At 42.5% G+C, this 22,806-nt stretch overlaps 1 protein-coding gene across 10 annotated transcripts in view; it reads left to right on the top strand.

Moving 5' to 3' along the window:
* Positions 1–22,806, top strand: part of ANKRD6 (ankyrin repeat domain 6) — a 103,642-nt gene that overhangs the window by 74,364 nt on the left and 6,472 nt on the right. For 4 of the 10 annotated variants that reach the window (XM_032683394.1, XM_032683396.1, XM_032683395.1 and 1 more), the window contains 12 exons: positions 9,010–9,108; positions 9,622–9,720; positions 12,725–12,823; positions 13,861–13,959; positions 15,563–15,661; positions 15,894–15,971; positions 16,772–16,876; positions 17,120–17,257; positions 17,495–17,671; positions 19,513–19,665; positions 20,228–20,341; positions 22,092–22,434. In XM_032683394.1, the coding sequence (XP_032539285.1) occupies positions 9,010–9,108; positions 9,622–9,720; positions 12,725–12,823; positions 13,861–13,959; positions 15,563–15,661; positions 15,894–15,971; positions 16,772–16,876; positions 17,120–17,257; positions 17,495–17,671; positions 19,513–19,665; positions 20,228–20,341; positions 22,092–22,434 (1,603 nt within the window). Of the gene's footprint in view, positions 1–1,170; positions 1,511–9,009; positions 9,109–9,621; positions 9,721–12,724; positions 12,824–13,860; positions 13,960–15,562; positions 15,662–15,893; positions 15,972–16,771; positions 16,877–17,119; positions 17,258–17,494; positions 17,672–19,512; positions 19,666–20,227; positions 20,342–22,091; positions 22,435–22,806 lie in introns of all 10 variants that reach the window. The other 6 variants (XM_032683391.1, XM_032683390.1, XM_032683392.1 and 3 more) reach the window with 5 other exon arrangements.

The following is a 22,806-nucleotide window of genomic DNA, read 5'->3' as shown; positions in this document are numbered from 1 at the left end:
TGGAACTGTCAGTTTATTCAGATGTACCTTGGGTATGTTTTTTGACTTCTCCCGGTGAAAATGATTCATCAGGTATTTAAGACAAAATTGCAGGTACTTTACAAGTACAGTCAGTTTTCCTGAGAAAAGCAAGTTGCTGCTTTAAGAAAGCAAGAGCTTCCACTGATTTGGTCAAATTGAGTTTCTGTGGAAACTGGTTTTTGAGTAAGTCTGGTTTATTATTTTTAATCCTCTAGGAATAAAATCTAGGCTGTTTATATATAAACCTGATAGCTGTAATGGAAAAACAGTAAATCAATGTTTAGCATCATTTCAGTTCAGTAAAGAGTCTTGTAGTTGTAGAAATATGCAGTTTGTAGAAGACCTATTTCACTTGTCTTGCAAACTTCTCAGGGACTTTGCTAACAACAATTGGATAATGCTTCTAAATGTGGTGATTAATATGAAAGAATAAATGCATGCTGGATTCATAGATTCTGTTTCGTTTAAATGTATTTTGATTTTTAGCTTTGTATTTAGTACTAGTAATTTGGTTGGGATTGAGGAGAGCCTTGGGACTTGCTGAGTCTCAGAGGGTATATTTGGATTTGTATTGTAGGAGAAGGAAGTCTAAAACTCCAAATGAAGATTTTTGCTTGTGATAGGCATTAACTAAAATATTTCTGCTTTCCTTTTACATAGGTCTTCAAAGAAAGTTCTCTATTTATGGTTTCTCCTTGTGTAATTCATTTTTACAGTTTATGCCTCACAGAATTTGTTCATAGTCTCTTTTAGTTGCCACCTATTGATTGTGCCCTCTGCCACTTTTACTGTGTGCTTATGTGGCAGTGAAGGCATCTTAGTTTCAAGTGCTGATTAACATCTGTCCATTTCACTGCTGTTTTTCAGGAATACAGATTTAGGTTCAGATGTGAAAATGCTTGTGAGAGTGGGGATTATAATATTTGTTTGAAAAGTAAATTACTTTGTTGATTTTGGTCTGTGTCATTGTGATAACACACAAGAATCCAAAAAGATGATCTACATTTTATTTTTCTAAATAACGAGAAACCTAAAGATTTTATTTTGAACAAATTCAAGACCAACTTTTAATTTGCCACCTGATAAGCAGAAACTTAAAAGTTGCTAAATGTTGTGGAGAGATTAAAATGCTCCCTTCATGTTCTACAGATGCATTCTTTAAACATGGTTAAGAGCCGTAAGAATTAGTTGAAGAATGACCTCCAGTGGCCTGGAGTGGGATTATTATGAATTTCAGCCGGTGGAGTCCAGCTCTGTAGAATACGCCACCCCGGGAGCTAACTCTTTTCTTCTCCCTGCCAATACTGAAAACTCTTACTGGGATCCCAATGCCATCTCTGAGTGGTCAATGAGTATCCATACAGCACACACCTCAGAAATAGTCAAGGAGAAGGTTGTTCCGGTGAAGGAAATCAAGGATGAAAAAAATAAGAGAAACCAGAAGAGAAAGGCTAGGAAGGAACCTAGAAGATCAGAGAGAGAGAAGGAGGTTAGAACTCTTGTGCATCCTCCCTGCCTTGAGCCTGACACCTCGCACAGTGCATGCTGCGAAACCTTGGCCGGGCGACCTGGCATGGCTGAGCTCTGCGGCGCTGCATGGCTGCATGGCCGGCTTGGTGCTGGGTGCTCTGCATCAGCTTTCCCTGCCCTGTAAGCACTCTCGGAAGGTCTAACTGGGAAAACAATGTCATTTAAAACAAAGACCAGAGGCCCCGAAACTTCCCTTCTGGAAGCTCCAATTTAAGAAGCAGAAAATTAGTTTCAAATAATGGAGCAGTAACCCAGGGTTCATAATCATTTCTAGCTGAATGAAAATATGCAAAGTGGCTTATTCCTGTGCTTCCATTTCACTTAGACAGTAATTTGTTTCATTCATGATTATTTTTCACGCCTTGATCACTTCTGCTGATCATGCATCATCATTTATTGTTCAGAGTGAAGTTGTTTTCCCTGTGTATCATGACGACTGTCTCTTCAGCAAAGGAGGAGGAAGGCAGCACAGACACACTGAGAAACATGAGGGCATATTCAAGTTGCCTTTGTGAGGGTTGCTTCAGATTATCCACATATGCTTGTATGGTCCTGCAAATATTCAACACTTAGTTATATTTTAACTTTAAAATATTTTGATATTTCTACTGTGAATTTAGTGGCTTGATTTTATAGTAAATGACTTTGCAAGTGCCATCCAGCACTTTGTATCAGGGATTGAAGCCATGAGTTTTTGCTGATATTTTTTGGTTGGCCAGAGCTGTGGATGCCCCATCCCTGGAAGTGTTCCAAGCTAGGCTGGGTGGGGACTTTGAGCAGCCTGGTCTAGTGGAAGGTGTCCCTGCCTATGGTGGAGGGGTTGGGCTAGATGATCTTTAAGGTCCCTTCCAATCCAAACCATTCTGTGATTCTGTGATTGTGGTGCAACTCTCCAGTAGCAAGACAGTCTGTTGATTTCTGCAAACATAGAAGGACAGCGAGAAGGTAAAGTGTGGCACTGGAGAAGGGCTTTAAGGGAGATCGTACAACTGATGGATGCTCTGGAGAATAGGAGTGTGCAGGAGAACAAATTATGGTGGTTATAGGTTGTTTTTTTTTAAATCAGAGAAAGGAAAAATTAACAGGTATTACAAACTAGCATAAACCAAATCTCACTCATTTTGGGTAGTAGAGTCTATAATAGAAACTCCAGTAACACATAAGAGCTGTTCAGAAGTCTATCTGAAACTGTTTTGTAAGTCACTTGTATTGTTTCATTTCCCTTGGGGTGAACTTCACATGTAAAATAGCTGCCTGTCCAGTTTCCAGGTGCCTGTTCCCAGTGGTTGCATCCACTGTTTTAAGGTAGTCAGGGAGGTAGTTGCAAAAACCAGGACACTGAGCAAATGCCACCAGCCTAGCCAATGCACAAGTGCTAAAGGAAGGGTAAGGCTGAAGTCTGTGGAGAGGTCAAGATTTAAGTATCTGCCTTTTGTCAGAACTCCCAGCCTGCAACCCTCCCCTGACAGCAGGTGTTTAAGCTCTCTATAAAGAACATGGTTTCACCCTTTGGAAATTTACTTTCTGCTGTGTAACAGCCCTGTTACAGGTAGAGCTCTCAGATGTGCGGTCCAGCATCCTCTGCATCAGGGGATGCAGATTTCTATCCCAGTCTCCCAGTGTCTTCCTCTTTCTATCCCAATGAATACCAAGATTTTTCTTAAAAGTGGAGCGCTTTCAACACTGCAGTGCTGTCACAGCAAGACAAACTGTGCAAGTAACCTCTGGGCTGCTGCAGAAGAGCCAGTGGCCACTTTCTTCACTGGCCTCATTTTGAAGGGTGATGGGCATACCTGCAGCATGCATGGAGCTTCTTCCAGCAAGCACATGAGGAGAGCACTCGTAGGGTGAGAGAGAGGAGAGATGTCTGCTTTAGGGGCTGCAGCAGGGCAAGGGTGTGCAGTGCCACCATGACAACAGTGCCCTGTGGCAGTGTTGCACACTGAGATGTCCAGGGCATTGGAGTGGAATGAGTCTGAGTTGCCTTCAGGGCTAGGCGGAGTTTGAGTAAGGGGGTTTAAGATTCACCAGTGTAGACCTTAGTGCCTTACTTCTATCTAGCCTCACTTAAGTCTTTTTGGCTTTGGGCCCACATCTGCATTTAGGCAGACCGTTTTCTGTCAAGGTCATGTTTGTGTGACACAGCACTGGAGTTATCCCTCTTCATTGCTACTGATCTGCAGTCTGTTCCGAAGGCATAAATCTCTTGCAAATAGGATCATAAATTGTGCCCAGCATAATAGTCTGGACAGTTAATACACATTTACCGCTGTAATTGCTCTCTGAGCCTCTGGAAGGGCCCCCTAATGCCTTGCTAAAAGCAGAAATCCGATGAGTGCTTTCAGAGACAGTTATTTTAGCAATTAATAAAAGATGCACAAGTCAGTGATTACACTGTCTGAAAATTCATACTGTGAAAAATTGTATCTCTTTTCTCTGACTCCATAAAAGTCAAGGTAGGGATTTGCTCCACTGCTGATGGGAAGGCAAGACAGGTTAGAGTGCAGCAGGACAGGCAGTGTTATTTATAAGGTGGGCTCTGCCGTCCATGACTGGGGCGCTCAGTGACTCTCACACAGAGGGCATTGCAATCTGGTCATTCAGCTTTCACAGCACCTTAAGCAGTTTAAGGTTAATGTTTGTGCTGAGGTCTGAGGGAACAGTTGACCGAGTCCTGCTCTGTCCTGCTGGCTGAGGGGCCAGGGGGTGGTAGGTATGGACCTACACCAGGACACTGATATGTGCCATCTTGTCGCTAGGAGGTGCCTCAGTCGGTGAAACAGGGTTTGAGATATCCTTTGACAGTCCCTGTTACAGGGATGAGGTGTTTATTTTGCCCAGTCAGGGTGTGGATTGGACCTTACTCTTAAATGCTTGGCTCTTCCCATGCTGTGTAGGGAAGATGTCGGCACCAAAGCCCACACCTTGAACAGGAGGCACCTGAGCCTGCCATTTGGAGGACTTGCATCCTTTCACTTACCTCGGCTTCCACTTCAGGGACCAGAATAAAATATGGGACAAAGCTCAGGCATGGCTGAAGCTGTCTCAGTCCTACTCCAGCACATGGGTTTGGGCTCCCCAAGGGAGATGTGCTCTTGCAGCAGTGAGACGTGCTTCCTGCTTTCCAAATAAACAAATGTGTTTGTTTTGAAATTAAATGAGATGCCATTTGTAGAAGATGTCGATACAGGGCTTTGCAAATGTGGGTAAAGCCTTCGAGCCTGCGCAATGGATTTTTTAGGTGAGAACCATGGGTCATCTACCGCCACCACCTGCGAATCCTAGAATGCTTCCATCAACGCTGTCTTTGTACAATCCTAAACATCCACTGGTCAGATTATGTGACTAATACATCTGTTCTAGAAGAAGCAGCAATCACAAGTATTGAGGACATGTTGCTGAGAACACAGCTGTGCTGGGCAGGGCACATCTCAAGGATGAAGGACCACTACCTCCCTAAGATCCTACTTTATGGTGAACTTGCCACCAGCTGCCACAAGAGAGGAGCCCTGGAGAGAAGATACAAGGACTCCCTGAAACAACATCTCAGCCTTGGCCATATTGATCAACATAACTGGTCTACTCTGGCCTCCAATCGGGAGGCTTGGAGACACACCATCTGTAACGCTGCTGATGCTTTTGAGAAAGCTCACAGGATCACCCTTGAGGAGAAAAGACAATGGAGAAAGAATCATGCCCTGCAGAATATACCACCTAAGGAGTCTTTCTGCTGTGCCTTTTGCAACCGGACATGCCTGTCTCATATTGGCCTTTTTAGCCACCAGCGCGCTTGTAACAAACATGGGTAGAGCCCTTCCCAAATTTTCGTTCGCGAAGCCCAGCCATGAATGAAATGAGATGCCATTAAAAGTAGCTGTAATATCAACACACTCTAAAAAGCTGAATGGCCTTTGACCTCACTGCAATTACTGTGATGAGATTGGGCTAATGACAGGAACAGCCTTGTTTTAAACTGACCCAGTGAGAAGATCCTTAATTACAAACTAAATTCAGTACAAGCCATTCCTGCCTCCAGTTTAATCTTCTCCACAGTAATTTCTTAGACTGTAAAGTAGCTACTAACCATTCACTGTTCAAACTCCATTCACTGCAATGGCAGTTGCCATCTTGTTTTAGTCTGTTTTATAATATCTTCTGTAGTTTTGCTGGTGCAGCAATACTAGTTGGCAGGGATAGGTTGGTGGATTACTTTCCACTTTGTGACAGTCAGATAAAATGACTTTTGCACTGCCCACGTTACCCATTGCTGCAGTAGCAGTAGCTGCACCAGTCATCAGTGCCATGCATTTTCAAGAAAAGGGTATTAAGTTCTTCCTCAGCTTGTTGTTGAGCAAATTTCCATATAGTCATAGTTACTGGTAACTATTTGACACTTGCACTTGTGAGATGGTATAATTTGGACATTTTTCATAACATTTTGATTGTCTTTGAATTTGGAACAAATACAGAAATTCAGAGCACTTGCAATGCTGTCAGTTTTCCAACACTTTGTGCTTTTCTGAAAGTCCCACTTCTTGGAAGCATTACTGTCTTTGTTCAAAAGCTCTTCAAATACATTTCCAATTGCAAGAATGAAAGTAAAAGTATGTAGCCTCTAGAGAAAAAACATAGCAATTTTTAAAAAAGGACCTTCGACATAATTTTTTAAAATCAACTTCATGACTATAAGCCAATTTAATGATTTAGGGATTATTGAAAGGTTATAGTTGGTAATGCTCATTTTTTCTATATAGATTAATAACTAGTTTGGTATCATTAGCACAAAAGAACCCCATGAAGAGCAAGTTTTAAGTCAGCTGCTAATTACCTTTGAGAACGAATTATTCAAATTAGCCAGTTTTCTAAAGACTTGTAGACTGTAGAACAGAAAACACAGAAATTCCTCTAGTTTTAGTATTTAATATAATATGCTATTATCTGATACAGATTTGTAGCAGAGAAATTTTGTTCTGTTTAGGACTAGCTTCCTGCAGGCCTTTTTCCCCCAGGATACATGACGTATCTCTGCCTTGCGTGTGTTTGTGGTGACCATTATCTAGATAGGTAGAAGTGGATTGGATTCCCTCTCTGTTTTTTCATCCCGAAAAAGGCTGTGTGTAGCTTTGAAACCTGTCTTTGCTTGTGGACTCAGGCTGTGCTTCAGCATTGTGGGTTCAAAGTGATTTCAAAGAAAAGCCAAGACCAGTTGTTGTGGCAGTAGTGGAGCTACTGCAGCTCATTTTCCCATCAATCAGTGTCTTACATCCCTACACACTGCTGCATAAATCCTTCTCTTTCCCCTCGTTTATCAGGGTCTCACCAACATGCACATAAAAATATATAGATAACCCCCATTGGGCAGGTCCAGTGGTTTGCATCTCCCTAATTTTCAGTTTCTGGAAGGCTTGTAGAAAATTAATCTTGGGTTCTGTAATTCAGCAAATGAGTTCAGCAGTTGTTAGAGGGGAGATAGATGGGCAGTCAGACAAGATGACCACATCAGCATCATTTCTTTTGGAACCTTGGCCATAAAGGAAATAAACTGATGTAAGAAACTTGTGTGTTGCTGCTACGTGGCAGGTCAGTGAGAAATGAAAGTTGTTTGGACCTCAAGATTGCTCAACTGCTTGAGTGAATCAAGTCTTGCCATTGTGGTCCTCATCATAAAGTTGCCTCCACTCGTAACACTAACTGGTAAATTCATCAGAGGTACTGAAGAGACTGATCTCATCTTGTGCTCCTTATTCTAAGCAGGGCTGATGGAGCAATCAGAGTCAAAACAGGAGAGCCTCATCCAGTTAGTGTAAGTACTGGAGGATCATTATGATGAATTGCGACAGCCTGTAATTCCCTGTAGTTCCCTACAGATACTGTTGATTATTAGTGTCGTAGTTTGAGACTCCTAAAATCCAATTCCCGGCTCCAAGCCTCCCTCCCACATCTCACCCCAGTGTGAGATGGGTTTTCCAGACACAACACAAGACTTAATATGGGGTGAAGGAAATTATATTACAATGACTACACAAATAAATATTATAATACAGTATATCCATAATCTTAACTATCTCTCCTATGAAAAATCAGTATTTACAATGGATCAATCTCTTCTCCCTCCAATAAAAGTCCAGAAGGGAAAAGGAAAGATCCTTTCCACTCTCAGGGCAGCAGTGTCTCTCTTCTTTCATGCAGCAGCTGTAGCTGGACTGTTGTAGCTGGATCTCTTTCCAATACACACAAGGAGGTCTCCTCTCACCCCTCTCGGCCTTTCGACTCCAAGCAAAGGTCTCATCCGTGGACAGCCAGCAGGGACAAAACTCGCTTCAGCACGGGCATATCACTAAGTGCAGGGGCATCTTCGTGAAAGTCCCTTCCTCAGGGGGTTTACCTCTGAGTCAGAACATCTCGGGCAGCTTTCAGTTGAAAGTCTTTGCCTCAAGAGTTCTACCAGAGCTCCTGTGCTCTGTCTCAAAACTACCAGCTTGGCAGCAGCGGGGGGGGCCAAGGTCACCCCCTCCACATTCCATCTGGCCGTCCCGGTCCAGCTCCGGGATGTCTTCGAGCTTTTTAGCTCCTCTCTCCGGTACTGCTGCATTCTGAGACTCACTTCAAGTAGGAGTCCACCACCTCTCCTCTGTAGGAGGTCTCAGAGGGGTTTTGGGGAATTCAGTTCAGTTCTTACCCCAAACTCTCTCTCTGTAGAGCTTACTTCTCTCTCTCTCTCTCCATTAGAGATCTCTGTGTCTTCCTGCTTGGCTGCAGGCCATTTTTGCTGCATCTTATCTCTTGGCTTTCAGCCGTAGTCTCTCCATTCACTGCTGTCTCTGCCGCTGTTCCTGCTGCTGCTCACAGTGGAGAAACTTCACCCAGCTCTTAGAACAGTGTTAGACTGGGCCAGGTATCTGTAGCTAAGTTCCTGCAGCCCCTCAGCCGGGGGCTGGGGGGGGCCTAGCCCCGAACGGGGCTCCGGACCCCTCTCCTCGTGGTCTCAGAATATGGCCACTTCTCTCCAACTACTACCTCATCGTCCTTCTTTTCCAATCTGGTTGTGATACATTTAAATTTTGCATGAGTGCTGATTGGATTAACCCCAAGGGACACCACCCCCTCGGGGGTTACCATTTTTTTAACTCCAGGGGGAAAACTTTTTTCCCCCACCACGTTGTGCCAAACGTGTTTGATTCACTGCCTTCTAATACCACCAGTTTTAGAATGTTTCAACGCTGTGTATGGGATTGTGATGACTTGCAAAATTCTGTGAACAGTTTGTTTGATACTTTCACTTACTTCATTGATCTTGGAAACTTTATTGGTAGTTGTTTACAGGGACTGTTTTCAAGGCAGCTTGGATTTAAACAGTATGTGTGTTGAAGATGCAGCCCCTGTGTGTGTTGCTTGCATTTGCAGTGAGTCAGAATAAGATGGGAATGGTACCAATTACAAATTTGCTTCTTTTTGCAGGGTGATCAGACGGCATTGCACCGAGCTGCTGTGGTAGGGAACACCGATATCATAGCAACTCTGATTCAAGAGGGGTGTGCTTTGGACAGACAAGACAAGGTAACAGGCAAAAGCAAAGCCCTGTGGGATGGCACCCTTACCAGTCAGTAATATTAAGGTCTCAGAGAGAAAGTTATAGTTTATATTTCTGAGTAAGTATCTGATGCTTTGAAAGTAATTGCAACAGTTACGTTGAAAATAAAAAAGCTGTACCATTTCTTTAATATAAGTTGCTGATATAGTTATGCTTTTATATTAGGCTGATAGTTTTTGGTTAAGAGTCTGTTTTCAGCTCATTAAGGGAAGAAATAAAGTAATGTCCAACCATACTACATCCTGCTCAAAACACTGCGGTTTCCCATGATTATCTCAGCAACTTGAGAATCCCAGGCTTTAAGTGTAGTTTGAGAACAAATATAACTAATTTCAAGTTCCGGACAAAAGAAATAACCCTATTTTTTGCCATCTTCTAAAAATAAAATAGGAAATAAGCTAGTAGGAAAGGAAAATATTTTTTAAGAGAGCAGGTTATGCAGCACATAACCTTCTCCTCTTTGTGTGTGTGCTCCTCAGGATGGGAACACTGCTCTTCATGAAGCTTGTTGGCATGGATTCAGTCAGTCTGCCAAAGTGCTTGTTAAAGCAGGAGCCAACGTTCTTGCCAAGAACAAGGTGAGACCCATGCAGGAGGAGCTTTCAGTTCTGGTATAAGGTGGCCGATTCTCAGAACTGGATATTTCTGGTCATGGCATTTCTCAGCAGGTGGGGGGACCAGCTCCTAGTGGGATTTTTTGATATTTTTTTTTCTTTTTTTTGCATTTGTCACGCCTGGATGGTTCATCTACAGGCATTAGGAAATTCATATTTTGACAGCTGATGCTGGATAAACTCAATAGCACATTGAATGATACATTAATTACAGCTGAGGAACACTGCCATTCCTGTGGAAATCTCCATGGTGCTCTAATTTATACCAAGGAGATTCATTGTGATTGGTATGATTTAAAATGGAAATGAATTGTACTAATAGGAAAATGGTATTGAAAATGTGGGTTTTTTCCAGGAATTCAACAGCCAAAGGAATGTAAGCCATGGGGGGGGGGAGGAAGTGTATCTTTTGTTACTAAATTCTTCCTAATATATTAGCATAGTCTCTTCCCAAAATCTTGTAATGAACCTGGATTATGTTTCTTTAGTTATTTATAATACCTTGTGAGCCGTTTAGAGGAAGGAATAACAAAGCATGGGGTTTTAGTTCCACTCTGGTTGTTATAACTGTGGGACATTTCAATTCACTAATTCAAAAGCTAATGGAATAGTCTAGCAAATAGTGGTAGCAGTCTCTGGTGTGAGAGGAGTCAGAGTTTGGATCCCTGTGCAGATGGGTCGGTCAGATCACACAGTTGGCACTGTGCCCTTCATTAGAGGTAAGAGGACTTTGGGATGGCTTTGTGGGATCTCTGAGCTTTTTTCGGTAAGTGTGTCTCTAAAACAACAACTAAAAGGGACTGGGGAAGAGCCAAGACAGCTGGCCAAAGTCTAAGATTTAGAGTAAAAAGGCACGTTGCCTGGGCATAGTGTTTCTGTATATGCATTTATATGCAGTATATAACCATGTGTTTGTACATTTATGATGTACAGTTGTTACTTTGGTCTGTAATTACATAATCTTTGATATTATTTTATGTGTGTTCCTTCTTTTATATTATTTCAACTACTATTTTTTATTTTCTTTTTATTTTTGCTGTAATATCCACCTAGATTTGTATCAAAGGTACTTCAGAAAACTTCCCATGCTTGACTATAAAGTCAAGACTATAAAATCTTGTGAACCATTATGCTTCTACCCCTGGATACACTTGTCTGTGTATGTACATACACTTCTGTACAAAGGTGTGGGCTTAAGATGCAAGTCTGGTTATCCTGCATGCTTGGATGCCTCAGGGAATTAGAAGATTTAGCTTACAAGCCAGCCTATATCAGCTGGAGACAACCTCTCTGGGAAAGTATGTGCACAGAATAGCTCAGCAGGGTTGATGGCTGAAATATGACTGGCAAACTTTAGTATTGTGTGAACAGCTCCTGTGCTGGCCTTTGATGTCTTACCCTCACAATCCTCTCCCTTAGCATTTCGCTCTTTGGGTGGTTTTTAATGGACAAGATCTGTTCTCAGGAGCTGCTGAAAAATGTGGGAATTATGCATGCTTCCACATGTTTTTACCCCTTTTAACTTCAAGAAAAATGAAGAGCTTAAGTCTACTTAATCCCCAAATGGTTCCTCTGGTCTCTCAGCTTTTTGTGTTACTGATGACAAGGCATAAGCATTCTGACAGCTTTTCTGGCAGCCAGGGCTGATGCCATGTGCCAGAGTGTCCCATGGGCTGTTGTCTTACATCTGGGAATTGTGTGATCTTGGCTGGATGGGACAGATACGGGCTGCTAGATTTGTCAAATCCTGTGAAGTGGTAGAAGACAGGAGTCAGCACCATGACTTCTCCCAGCATTGAGGTCCTCATCACATGCTGCATGGGACCTCTTGCCTTCCCACTGGGGTCTCCCTGCCAAACAGCAAATGGTAGAGGCATTGCAGATATTCACATATAAACCCAGGAGGGAAAAAATTCACACTTAAATACAATTTAGCTGAGAAGGAAAATGTTCATGTTTGCCGCAGCTTGGAGACTACTTTCAGGTCTGAAATAGTCTGAAACAAGGGAGTAAAGACCTAAGACCACATCAAGAGTTGGCCTTTTGTAATTCAAACCCTGCAGCTTTGATCTGTGTTTTGAAAGCACAGAGGACAAATTAAAGGACATAATCAAGGTGAACAGGCAGCCTCATAAGCCTGGGAAACCTTTTTACCTGAGGTGATTTAATTTCTAGCTCTCAATAGCTAAAAAACTATAGACATTTTCAGGCCAACAAAAGCCAAATGCTGTCAGAAAAACTTGTCAGACCAATAAAATCTTTAATAGTGTTAGAAAGACAAAACACAAGCAAATGCTTCTTTGATTTCTATCCATAAAAACTACATGTTGGCTTCTTTCAAGAACAATAGCATGTGATTCTCTGGAGTTTGGGTGGGGTTTTTTCCCCCTTCTCATCTTTGTTGGAGATTTATGTGCTTTCCGAGGCTTCTTGATAGCCTAAAATCAGCATCCTGCCCTATGAGACCACCCACAACTCCAGCCAGACTTAGGTTTGTGTTACAATCGTAAGGAGAGAGGAGTTGTTGTGACCCTTGTTCTGCCCAATCCCCTGCAGCAGTTGCAGCTGGGCTCACTCAAGACCAGAGATGCCATGCCATGGCAGTGTTTCTTTGTGTGTGTGCATGGGGGAAACCCCAGACACAAGAATTATAGTTCTTTAAATGAAATACTTGATATTAATAAATGAGACAGTTTCCAGAGTCTTTGCTTCCTGCAAACAGACTTGACCAATGCAGATATCATTAGACTGTCCAATTTCTACCTTTACTATATCCCAGGTAAGCTGTTGCCAGGATGAAGAGGGGATTTCAGTCTCCAGGTTCATTCAGCTCATGTGTTTGGGAAACTAACAGTGATAGTTTCCCACCACTGGGTAGATCTTCATGTGGGAAGACCTGTGAGGTTTTATTTTTAATGCTTATGTCCAATTTCTAAATGGCTTTTATATTTTCTTGCATTTCTCTAAGGCAGGTAATACACCTCTTCACCTGGCTTGCCAGAATAGCCATTCCCAGAGTACTCGTGTTTTGTTACTTGGAGGATCTCGAGCAGACCTCAAAAATAATGTGAGTTTTGAAAACAGCATTTTCATTTTTGTGTGATTTTGTTTTAGCTGTATTGCTTTAACTTGTAGAAATACTCAGAAAGGCTTTAAGCTGTGATTTTTATTATAAATGATATTGAAAACACCCACTAGTCAACCATTGTATACATCATGTACAGGAATGCTTTTGGTAGGACTGAGTGATGCACTACTTCTACCCATCTCTTGAGCAGGGATGGAAGGAGCCAAAAGGGTTTTAGCTGTTGCACAGACTGAGGCAGCTGGTCTTTCCTGCCTTTTGGGGTCCTGATGGCCTGACCCATACACTGTTGTGCAATTCTGCAAAAGGGCTCCTCTCTCAAAAAGATGGAAAACCTAAAGGGGTTTTATGCCAGAGTGGTGAAAGTCTTCAGACCTGCAGATCATATATACTGTGTGTCAGTCTGTCAAAGGAGGTAGATTCAAGGTGGCTTCAGTTGCAGACAGCTTTCCTCCTATTTTACAATGATTCTGGCATGACAAAGAAAAAAACCAATCTACAAAAGAAGCCAGATGTTTTTGTCTCTGCTTGATAACAAAGTGGGCAGAGACACACAGAAGTGGAAACTGTGTGGGGCTCTGCTCCCAGCTCCCAGTCTCAGCTGCACAAGTGCCACTCCTCATGGGAATGCTGCTCTGGCCCCCATTCCTCATGTTTTCTACATTATGTACAACTCCCTGATTGAGATTCCAGATCACATTGGTTTTGTGGTTCAGAAAAAGAGATTAATGGAAAAATGTAACTCAGGTTTTGTAGTGCAGTAAACCAGCATTTTATAATTCTAGTATTTCTCATCAGTGAATTCACGCCCCCACCTTGCCTGACCCCACCTCTTGTTAAACTTTCCACCCGTGATAGCACATTTTGTACTAGAGAGAAGACAGCATAGCTATTCAGTGGAGGTGTGTGGTATTTATGGCTCTTTCTGGTTTAATAGGATTATTTCATCCCCAAACAGCATGACAAATGCAGGCTTTCTCACTGTGGTTACATGCTCAGAGCTTTGTTTCTGTTTGCAGGCAGGAGATACCTGTCTGCATGTGGCTGCTCGTTATAATCACTTGCCCATCATTAGGGTGCTGCTCAGTGCTTTCTGTTCTGTCCATGAAAAGAACCAGGTCAGTGCATGAACCTCATTGTGACTCTGTGCCCTTTGCATACGGCCAGTTGTTGGAAAGAGGGATTCCAACCCAAGTAATCCCACTTCACTCTGTGTTCCACTGTACCACCAAATGCCTAAGCTTTTAAGAATAGCCTTTAAGTAATGGCATATCAATGGTTTATTATTTTGCCATCACATTTGCATAATTTCTTTAACACATTGCTTATTTATGAGGTGATTTAATGATCTTATGGCCATTACAGAGACATCATGAAGCAGAACTCACGGACATTTAGATGCTACCAAAGTGTGAATTCCTCTGAAATACTTTTGTTTGCTGCATTTTGCAATAGGGGGAATTAAAAGGACATAAAAGTGAAGAAAAAGTATACTCTAAATTCAAAGTAATGATCAGTCCAGCCTAGGATTAATCATCCATAGTTGTTTTATAGAGAAGTAATTGATTCCTGTACCTATAGCATACCCTAATTGGATGGTAGAAGCAAATAAATTTAATACATTAAAATATGTTAAATCTGCTAAATAAACAGATTATGTGCTGCTTAACCACATTTTCCCATGTTCCTGGGAAATTTTCTGTGTGTAGTTGAAGATCATAAAGATATTTTCTGATCTGTACATTTAATCTTCTTTCTTCGCTATGAGATAATACAGCAAACAAAATGGGTTTCAGCATGTTAAATTTATTATGTGATTTTATTTGGAAATTAGTTTTTTAACTTGCAAAATGAGTTACTGAATATTAGGATCAACTGTTGTGAACCTGGCCCAGAGAAGATATCCCTTTCCTTCATTCACGAGCACTACATGAAGTTGTTCCGTATTTGCACATACAATGATTTGATATAGGAATATGCCTTGTCTAAGTTAGCAACAAGCAATAGATAACCCCTAGTCCCACGGAGATTGAAGTTTCTGCAGACAAAATGGAAGGCAAGGGGGACAGGAGGGCATTATATGCACGTGTAGGGTCTCCCTTGAACAGCTGCTGGCTCTGTTACTGGTGGTTAAATCTGATCATGGCCGTCTTCACCTCACTGCACCAGGACAAGGGCAGGGCAGTGTGTTAGTGCTGGACCTGGATTGCATCCTGGCGTTGGTCCAAAATCTGTTTTTCCTGAGGAATCTTGTGAAGAGAATGCCAACCATCTTGCTGCTGGTACTTATCTGATTATTTTTGAGTAACGTGATACACTGCCACCTGCGCACCAAAGAATCAAAACTAGGAGAAGGAAAAAAAAAGAGAAGGTTGTGGTGGGAAAACTGGTTCTGCCCTCAGATATTGTATCCGTTTGCTGGAGATAGAGTTGGGCTGTCTCCAAGCTGCATCATGTATCACTTGGTTTAAGTAGATCACCAGCACCCCAGCTGCATTTCTCAAACCTAGGCTGAAGTAGCTCCTTGCCCCTCCTGTCACCTTCCTCCCAACTCAGCTTTTTTTTTTTAAATTTTTACTGACCGGGCCTTATTTAAGCTTAGTTGTCACATCAATAAGTGTAGGTCTTGTCACCTCTGAGCATCTTTTACGAAGGTGTGAATTCTGTAGTGAGACCCAAGGACTTGTCTCACAAGTTTGTTTCCTGCTTTCTGCCTTGCAGGCAGGGGATACGGCGCTCCATGTAGCTGCTGCTCTAAATCACAAGAAGGTGGTGAAGCTGTTGCTGGAGGCAGGGGCTGATGCATCCGTTGTCAACAATGTAAGCAGGACATGGAGTTTCTTTGCTATTTTATATTAATGTAGAGTCCCTTCAACATTCTTCATAGGCTTGGTAAAAAATACTTGGTTGATATGTGTTGAATTATATCTGGGTAAACTAAAGCAGTTAGTTGCTTTACTCTTGTGCACAATGTATTGAACTTGGTTGGAGAAATTCCACATTTCCAGTAGCTTGTGTTTTAAAGGAAATGCTGTTTTCTTTTTCCCCTCAGGCAGGTCAGACCCCTTTAGAGGTTGCTAGACAGCACAATAACCCCGAGGTTGCACTCCTCCTCACTAAAGCATCACAGGTATGTTACACATCTCCTCCCAGCACACACATACACATGGAGCTGAGGCCAGTTAACCTTGGGAGGCCGCATCCCCTGGTCCTTATCTTGTGCTGTGAAAGGTGCCTACATTTCTGCTGGCATCTGGGCTGGCCTCAGGTCTATTGATGCAGAGCCCTTCAGCCCCCAAGGCCAGCAAGATGTGCAGATTAAGCCTCAGCATTAAGTGCTGTCAGAGGTCCCACTATCCTGACTGGCAGAGAGCATGGAGCAGAGACACTTGTTCCCTGCAGTGGCCTAGGGGTTAGAAAGTCGCCCTGTACCCAAAAGCTTCTGAGTTGTGTCACTCTGCTGCCTGCCTCAGGCATGTCCCATCCCCAAGATGGAAGATGCCTTGAAATGGGGACAAAATGTCCTGTTTATACTTCACAGCTGTGTGTGAAATGCTGCAAAGCTCTTCAGGCCAGAAGGGAGGTGGGAGGGTATGAGAACAGGTACTATCCCTTCCCTCCTCCTCCTTGTCACCTCTGCATGAAAAGGGCTGAGCTTGGCTTGGCAAACAGCCCAAGGACACAGGAGGACAGAGGAAGAGTTGCTTATCCTTTTAGGGGACAGCAAAGTGCCCCAGTAGATTGAGCTCAGTGGTGTGTTTTCACAGGCATAAACACCCACATTGCTTGGCCCACCAGTGTCCGTCTGGCAGTGCACTCTCTTTTATCCATTACCCTTTGTACAGACGTGGAAAAAGTCTGCTCTATTACTTGTCTTTTGTGGTAGGAAAGAGCATGACATCACTGAGTAACAGTGTGGTCTGCCTTCAGGTATCGCGTTTTAACCGTGGGAGAAGCCTGAGGAAGAAGAGAGAGAGACTGAAGGAGGAAAGGCGAGCTCAGTCAGTGCCACGGGATGAAGTGGCACAGAGCAAGGTACAGCCTGGCATTACCAGCTGGATCTGCTGTGAGGAGGGAGTGTTACTAAAAACCCATGAGGACTCAGTCTTTTTGCAGCCATCACTTGTGCATGGCCACGGCAGCTGCCTGAGGCAGTCTGTCATGCTTTGCTGCTAAAGAGCTTCCCATGTGCAGAGCAGCGTAAAACTGGGCAATTGACAAAGAGGCTCCTTTTCCCCATCTCTGCAACTGCTCTGAACTCCCTGTCTTTGCTTCAAGCAGGGCAGCATCTCAGCTGCTGACACACCGAGCAGCGACCAGCCCCGGGAGAGGAAGAACAACCTGAAGGATGAACCCCGGTCAACCTCACCAGATCCCAAAGGGAAGAAGAGCAAAAAGAAAAAGCCAAAGGAAAAGGTATCAGTAGATTTAAAACAGCAAAGAGACGGAAGAGATAGTTGTTGAGCAGTAGGTGGGTGTCCCTTTGGTGTGTTGGTCAGTCGGGGCAGCAGCCCTGCCGTGCTCATGGGGCAGAGATAGTCTTCAGATAAAACCAATTTTTGCTGTAATTGTCAGAGTGGATTTGTCCCGTTTCCACCTGGAATAGTTTACCAAGGGGCTCATAAATAGGGAAAACATCTGTATTTTATGCAGGTTTCAGCACTCTCGGACCCCATCTCCCCATCTGATCAGCAGACACTCCCTCAGCCCCAGCAAAACGTGCCTAAGCGCAGAAGCAAACATCACTGCTCCTCCCCACCCCCTCCCCACGAGGTCCGAGCCTACCAGCTCTACACACTGTACCGAGGAAAGGACGGGAAGGTGATGCAGGTGAGCTGGCACTGCAGGTGAGGGAGATGCTGGGAGCAGCACCTGGAGTTGGGTCACAGTTAGGTAACGGATAGAAAATATGCTCAATTAACTGCACTCTCGGGGGCATGAAATCATGACTGGATTCGTTTCCCTCGTTTGGGTTCCAGCTGCATTTTGGCCTGAAGTCTGGCAAACAAGCAGCTGGTTTTGTGCCTGTTAAAGAAATCATAAGTAGTTTTGATCTACAAAGTATTTCCTTTTTGGAGATAAGGTGTGAACAGTGATGGGAAATGACACAAGAACTTTATGATATACTTTGAAACATTAAGATTTCTGACAGGAAATGCAAAGAACTTTTCCAAGGAAAAGCATCATGTGAGCAGAAAGCTTACTCCCTAAACCAAGAGCTTGAGTAAGCTCAATAGATTTTGTTTCAATTCTTTCTGTGTACTGCAACATGTCTTTGGGTATTCTGTGTTTCCTGGAGGCAGAATCTGTACAGAAACTGATTCACAAATAAACCTGAAGCTACCAACTCATATGCATTTATTCCAGTTTTGAGACTGATATTATTTTAGTCATTTTATTACACAATTAATTACCAGTAGACATTTACAAGAAAGCGTGAAAACTGTCAGCAAATTACCCTGTAGACATTGTAAACATCTGCATTGTTGTTTTCTTAATATTGCCCTCCTATACCCCTGGAAGGTCTGTCCTTTCATTTCCTTAGTTTGCCACATCCATCCACCAGCTCTCTTTGGTCCCTTGCTGTAGCTAGGAAATTCAGCAGATTCTGAAGATCATTCAAGTCAGGCTACAAAGGTTACTTTGGCTGTATTTTCCAATCTCTCTGTGGAATGTTCAAGAAATTTCCAGACAGGGGCACTATTATAGTTTATTATCCTATAGCAGACATCAGGAAGGATGGAGGACCTTTTATATGTTAAAAGCAGTATCTTCCTGCCCCGAGCATCTGATGGTAGGAGGGTAGGCCATTAGGAAGGACTTGGGAAGCAGAAAGGGAGGTGCAGAGAGCAGACAGGATTTCTATACAAATCTCATCTACTCACAAAGATTAGCTTAATAGAGCTACACTCCCATATAGTATATCCTGAAATACATGACACTCCTCTCTTCATTTTTTTGCTTGTCTGTATTCTTTGATGCCCTCAGGCCATGAATAGCAAACATAATTTCTTAAGTACGTGTACTTTGAAGCTTTCTTTAGTGCTCAGCAAACCACCCACCTATCCATGCCAAGGGAATAACCCCCAGTTTGTGAAACAGTGCTGCCAAAGGAGAGAGGGAGGATCCTCTGCAGACAGATTCAGAACAGACATTTTGGACTACTGGCATACCCCTGAAGGAGCCAATTTCTGCCTTTGGGCTGCAGAGGAGGCCAGTGAGGATTAGCTGTCATTAGGTTAAAAAGCAAATGCACACAATCTACACACATCCACAAAATCAGATTTTGTTTTACAGTAGAATTACAGAATTCAGAATTATGGCATTGAGACAAGGGTTATAATGATAAGGCCTGTAATACGGTATCCCCTCAGACAGAACTCAGTACCACAGCATACACGATCTGAGCTCAGTGCTCCTTGTAGCCTCAGTGAAATCAACACTGCTGTGTGTTAGGATGTGTCCATATAAATCAGATCAATCTTTTATTCTAGTCTGTGCTTTTTCAACTAATAGCCTGTTTGCTGAGCTACTGTAAGATTTTTTTAGGAGGGTGAGATACATTATATGATACAGAAAAGCCCAAGACTGACTCGGAGAGGCTGAGATAATATCCCAAGTGTGCTAAGAGGATGGTGGGATGTAGCAACTAAATGTGTTATTACTTTCAGGCACCGATAAATGGATGTCGTTGTGAGCCCCTGATAAATAAACTGGAGAATCAGCTGGAGGCAACAGTGGAAGAGATAAAAGCTGAGTTTGGGACAGTACAAGATAAGATGAATATTAAGCTGGGCCAGATGGAAAGCAAAACTCAACATCAAGTAAGAATATGACCCAGAGCTCTGCTTGCTCATATGACTATTAGAAACATATCCTAAGCTTAATGACTATTTTCATTGTCATGATTCGTTTATTGCTTCTTATGTTGTAAAAAAATACAGTGAAATATAATACTCAAGACCAGAGAACTGTGACATTCCACAGGGATCTAATGTTGCAAACTAGGGTCTTGAGAAAAGACACATCTAATATGTTAAATGGCTTCCAGTGCTTCATTATACAAGGAATCTTAATGGATTGAACCATTAAGGGGGAAACAAGGCAGCCCTAGAGCTGGTCAGTTCATAATTGTAAAAGTCCGTCTTGCTGACTTATGTATGCACTGAGATTCAAGATCCTTTACATAATTTTTTATTTAATAGTTATTCAATTGATAATTTTGTGATTGAACCCCTTTGCAAGCTATATCTAATTGTAGTTGGCAGAGTTCCTAGAAACAAAGACTGAAAGACAGACTGTACTTTGACTTACAAGGTTCACAGATGGGAGTTTTGTTTGGTTTTTAATGTGATCATCTCAGCTGAATTGTGTTTTTTTCCACAGCTCCGTGTTTTAGACAAGCTTATGGCTGAGCGGCTGTCTGCAGAGAGAACAGAGTGCCTTCACCGCCTGCAGCAGCACACTGAGCTGGAAAAGAATGAGGGGGAGAAGCGGCAGGTAGGGCTCAAAACAGCTACTCCCTGTTAGCTCATTCCCTGTTAGCTCAGCTCAAGAATTTCATTCCAGGAGGCAAAGAGAATATCGGAGATTTATCTCATCTGTTTAAACAGGGAAAAGAGCTTCAAAGACCAAGTTATTCCTATCCACCACCTTAATCTCTAAACCAAATTTATAAAGTTTTTGCATCAGAAATGAGGAATGTGAAATCCAGTCCCACTGTTGTAATTTAACTTGGTGTGCCTCAAGTGTGGGATCCATAACAAAATACTGCTTTTATAACATAGTGCTTTTCAAAAATTCCTACTGCTAAATTTTTTACAGTTGTGTTTTCAGCTTTCGTTTTATTAAAGGACATCTACAGGAACATCTGCAAATAGTAACAAAGGCTAAGATCTATGTTGTTCCTTTTACTTCTCATCCATTCGGTTGTGGGCCCTGGGAATCTCTCCCTTCTCTCTCTGATCTCTTTTCCCCCATGAATTAAAAGGCTGCAGTTCTTCCCTCTGATGTTAGCAACAGGGCACCATCTCCAAGCTGTGTATTAGTGCCATTAGGCAAATCCTTTTGGTATGCTTGTTTAGCCAGCAGTACAAGAATAACTGCTCCCACAGAGATCCAGCTGATCCAGCTCTTGTCCTTCTAGCCTCTACAAAAACTCACCATTAAAACCTGCTAAGAAATTTGTGTTTCTCTACTCACATGGGTAAATTTAAAATACAGTTCATTTTCTCATTATTAGTATTCTTCCAAGAATTAGGAAATACACTTTGTGCTAGTAAGATGTCATGAGTTTTTGTAAGACTGTTCCAAATCTGCTTTAAAAGACTGGCAGCTCTGATAATCCTTGCATAAATTACTGATTAAGATACTTGGGTCTAACATCCACAAAGCACTGTTCTCCAAAGAAAACTACTTACCAAACTAAGGCAGCTTTAGTTTTTATTTCATTATAAGAGACATAAGTATTATACAGGCTGCTGAAAGTCTAGGCTTATACTCCATCTCCTTGTAATCTCCATTTAAGAAATGAGATGCTGGAGTGATACATCAGGTGCACTGAATTAAGCGATATCAGCTGTTCCTGCTCTGTTGGGTCTAATTGAAACTGCTGGAAAAACAGAAATGGCCTTTACTAAACACACTGACTAAATGTGCCTAGAAAGGCTTGACCTAAATTCATGATGTCATATGAACAGGGTGAAAGAGCTACTCCTCTTTTAAATTATTTAAATGACTCTGCAGCTGACACTTATTAAGCACCTTTGTAATCTGAAAGCTGTTAGTGATTTATCATTTAGTGTGGGACTCGTCTTAATCACTGAATGAACAGAGAAGCACAGGTTGGTAATGATATAAAGCTGGGTGCCAGAAGTGTCTAATTTAAATTTCACTGTTAAAAAAATGTCAGCTTTGACCACATGTGATGTTCCTTGTGCTTAGAAGGTATCGACTGTATGATTAAACAAGTCATCCCTGATCAGAGGACTTAGAGTTGCATTTGAAGTCATATCTAAGAGGAGGTAGCTTGGAGGAAGGAGGGTGCCTTTCATTAGATAATGCATAGTTTTTCACCTTTTCTGATTTGCAGTCCTTTAAATATCCTCAGTGACAGCATGCACATCTGTACAGGGAGTTGAAGCCCAGATACCCAGCTTGCTTCTCTTTGCCTTTGCCACACATCCTCAGCAGCCCAGGAACCGTAGGATCTCATCATAGGATTGTCTAATTTGCAGTCTCTTTCTCATAGATTTCCTTGGTCGATGAGCTGAAGACTTGGTGCTTGTTGAAGATTCAGAATCTGGAGCTCAAGCTTTCTGGAGATTCGAGGTCATCAAGACCAAAATCAACTTTGTCCACTTGTGAGTCTCTCACTGAGACCCTGGATACTGACAACAACCCCCACAGTGCCAAGGACTGTAAAGCCAACCAGCCTGTGCTGCAGTCAGAGGGCTCCCACCAGCATTCCTATACCACACTTCCAAATAGCTTCTTGGAAGATGGGGGAAGGAGCAGAGTCCAGATGTCAGAACAGAGCTTTGGGAAACACTTTTGCATTAAACAAGATGGTGCATCAGGTACAACCATGCCAGGTATTTAGATGTCATATTCATTCAAGGGCAAGCTAATTAACTGAGGGATGCTTTAACATCTCATATATTAATTCTAGCTGTGTGCTTTCCCCCGTCCATATGCCTGATGTTTTGGGATTAGAATATGCTTTCAAGGCAGCCAGTGGGAACATTTTAAGACATGGCTGGGTGGAATTCTACTGACTCTTCCTGATACTTCTGGTGTCTTTGAAGCCAAGTCCTTTGGTGCTATGAATAACTCTGTTTTTTGAAATTTCTCCACCTTCTCCAAATATGCTCCCACCCTGTTGTCTGTCAGGAAAGCGGGCTTGTGCAGATTATCCAAAGTCTACTGAAAAAAGTGTAGAACCTATAAGGGCAGAGATGTGAACA

Source organism: Chiroxiphia lanceolata, chromosome 3 (genome assembly GCF_009829145.1).
Source record: "Chiroxiphia lanceolata isolate bChiLan1 chromosome 3, bChiLan1.pri, whole genome shotgun sequence".
NCBI classification, from domain to species: Eukaryota; Metazoa; Chordata; class Aves; order Passeriformes; family Pipridae; genus Chiroxiphia; species Chiroxiphia lanceolata.
The sequence above is the reverse complement of the archived record's forward strand: the minus strand, read 5'-3'. Positions and strand labels throughout refer to the sequence as shown.